Raw genomic sequence first — 2,675 nt, forward strand, 5'->3', positions numbered from 1 at the left:
TGTTAGGTTTATATGTTTCGAAGAGCTCTATAGAGGTGCTGGCAAGCACATTGCTGTTTGTTTTAACCAGATCTTTCAGCATCTCTCTTGGTGCGGTGTACTTCACTCGTGCAGCAATGTCTTCACGAGGGCAGTTTTAAACATTACTTCCGTCTGTCTGTGGCCCAGTTTGAGCATTAAAGCCTGGGCAGCAGAGCTCGCTAGCTCACTGAGATCTTCCCCGGACGGCTGGCTAGTGTAGCTGTCAATCCAGCTCCATGGGCTCTGTGATTGGCTGGCGATCTGTGCAGGGTCCATCCCACCTTCACCCAACAGTAACCGAGAAAGTCTCCAGCAACACTGCTGCCCCCGCTGGTTAAGAAAATGGATGGAAGTTTAGGATGAAAATCCTTGCATTGAGGCGTCATATTACATTCATTTTCTACCCTTTGGCCTAGCCACTAAAAACGTCACGTCCCCAAAGCAGAGTCCCTAATTGGTTGAAGCACTGCGTCAAACCTTGCTGCGCCAAAATCAAGCTGCAAATCCCCTTCACATTGACTTAACATTGAACCTATCACACCTGAAATTAAAACAGATTTTACTTCTGAAAGTTTGAGATTCACCCTTTAAAATGTCTCAAATCCACATTTTAGAGATTTCTCATTTCTCTCTTTATTTCTGACTACAAACACGACTCCACAAAATATTAACAGTTAAAAAGTTTATTTCAAAATTATCAAAAGAAGAGAAATTGCTAAAAACAAACAATTCACTTCTTTCAGGAACTATTTGAGTTTACACAACTCTGCTGAGTCTAAAATAAAACCCAAAAACAGTCCAGCATGGAGCGGCTGAGTGAATGTGGTCTGGACTCTGTGGAGGAGAGTCATGCTTTTAGAGACGCTGTAGAAGGACAGAACACCTGCTCTGTGATCCAGGTACACTCCTACTCTGGAGGAAACAGGAGCTGAGATGAAGGTTTCATTTCTGTTGTGGTAAAATGAGAAACTGTCTGGAGAACAAAGTAATGCCCAAGATTTGTCATTAAAACCACATATACTTTCATTTCCAGATCTACTGATGTTCTTGTATGCGACTGCTATATGAACAAAGTTTCCTCTCCACTCTACCTCCAAGTAACAACGTCCAGTCAGACTCTCTCTACTCAGAACCTGACCACATTGAATAAATCTGTCTGGATGATCAGAATCAGACTGAGGTTGTACCATCTTTGTCACCGTTCGGTTCCCTTCTGATAGTAACAGTTGTCTGTGTGCTGTGTTTGGATCCAGTGTGATTTGACGTGAATATTTCAAGAAGTCAGCTCTGCTCTTTAGTTCTGGTTCTGATTCTGGTTCTGGCAGTAAAACATCCACATGAGTGACTGTCGGTGAGATGTTTGTCCGTTCCTCTCTCAGAATGTCCTGCAGTTTGTCTCTGAGCTCTGACACAGCTGCTGTCACATCCTCAAAGTATCTCAGAGGACGGACATTGATGCTGGATGAGTGTGTGGACTCACTGAGTGGTGGCAGTGAGGGGTAGTTGAGCAGAAACTGGCTGTGATCCTCTGTGAGTGAGAGCTGCTTCAGCTCAGCGTCTCTCCTCTTCAGCTCAGTGATCTCCTGCTCCAGCTCCTCCTGAAGATCTTTGACTCGACTCACTTCAGTTTGCTGCTGGGATCTGATCTGCTGCTTCACATCACAGCTTCTTTTCTGGATGAGACGGATCATCTGAGTGAAGATCTCCTCACTGTCCTTCACTGTTTGATCAGCAGAGTGATTGATGGCCTCCACCTCCTGTTGAAGCAGCTTCACCTCTTTTTCTCTGTCCTGGATTCTCTGCTGGATTTGTTGTTGACTCTCCTCCAGATCTCTCTGCCTCTCAGTCCTTTCTGCTGCAGCTGAGACTGTGTCGTGTCCTCTATGTTCATCCACAGAGCAGAGATAACAGATACACTTCTGATCAGTGCGACAGAACATCTTCATCACCTCATCATGAATGGAGCAGATGTTCTCCTGCAGGTTCTTGGAGGGTTCCACCAGCTTGTGTTTCTTGAATGCAGCTTCATCCAAATGAGGCTGAAGGTGTTTCTCACAGTAAGAGGCCAGACAGAACAAACAGGACTTGATGGCTTTGAGTTTTCTTCCAGAACAAACATCACAGGACACATCTTCAGGTCCAGCATAGCAGTGATCAGCAGCAGGAGCAGCTTGGAGTCCAGTCTTCTTCAGCTGCTCCACTAAAGCTGCCAACATGATATTTTTCCCCAGAACAGGCCTTGGTGTGAAGGTCTCACTACACTGAGGACAGCTGCAGATGTTTTCCTCTCCATCCCAGAATCCTTGAATACACTTCATGCAGTAGCTGTGTCCACAGGGAATAGTCACCGGATCCTTCAACAGATCCAGACAGATGGAACAGCTGAAGGTTTCTTGATCCAGATCATTTGTGGCCATTTTTCTTCAGAGATCCAGTTTAAGAAGTTGCAGTTCCTTCTGCAGTGAATGTTTCCTCACTTGTCTTCCTTTCAAGACTTTGAACTTTCAAATGTTTCGCCATCAGAAGGAGGGATTTCAGGATCAGATTCCATGAGAGTCAATGACTTCACAGAAGACTTTACTGCAGGTCATACATATTTATTGGTTTTACAGTCAGTCAAAGATCATGAAAGAGACAAAGTACAGAGTTCTTCA

At 44.8% G+C, this 2,675-nt stretch overlaps 1 protein-coding gene across 1 annotated transcript; it reads right to left on the minus strand.

The window, feature by feature from the left end:
* Window positions 1-752: 752 nt before the first annotated feature.
* Window positions 753-2,438, minus strand: LOC112140168 (tripartite motif-containing protein 16-like). The gene has a single exon (XM_024263056.2). The coding sequence runs from the start codon at window positions 2,436-2,438 to the stop codon at window positions 768-770; it is 1,671 nt and encodes a 556-aa protein (XP_024118824.1). The 3' UTR covers window positions 753-767.
* Window positions 2,439-2,675: the final 237 nt, after the last annotated feature.

Source organism: Oryzias melastigma, unplaced genomic scaffold (genome assembly GCF_002922805.2).
Source record: "Oryzias melastigma strain HK-1 unplaced genomic scaffold, ASM292280v2 sc00448, whole genome shotgun sequence".
NCBI lineage: Eukaryota > Metazoa > Chordata > Actinopteri > Beloniformes > Adrianichthyidae > Oryzias > Oryzias melastigma.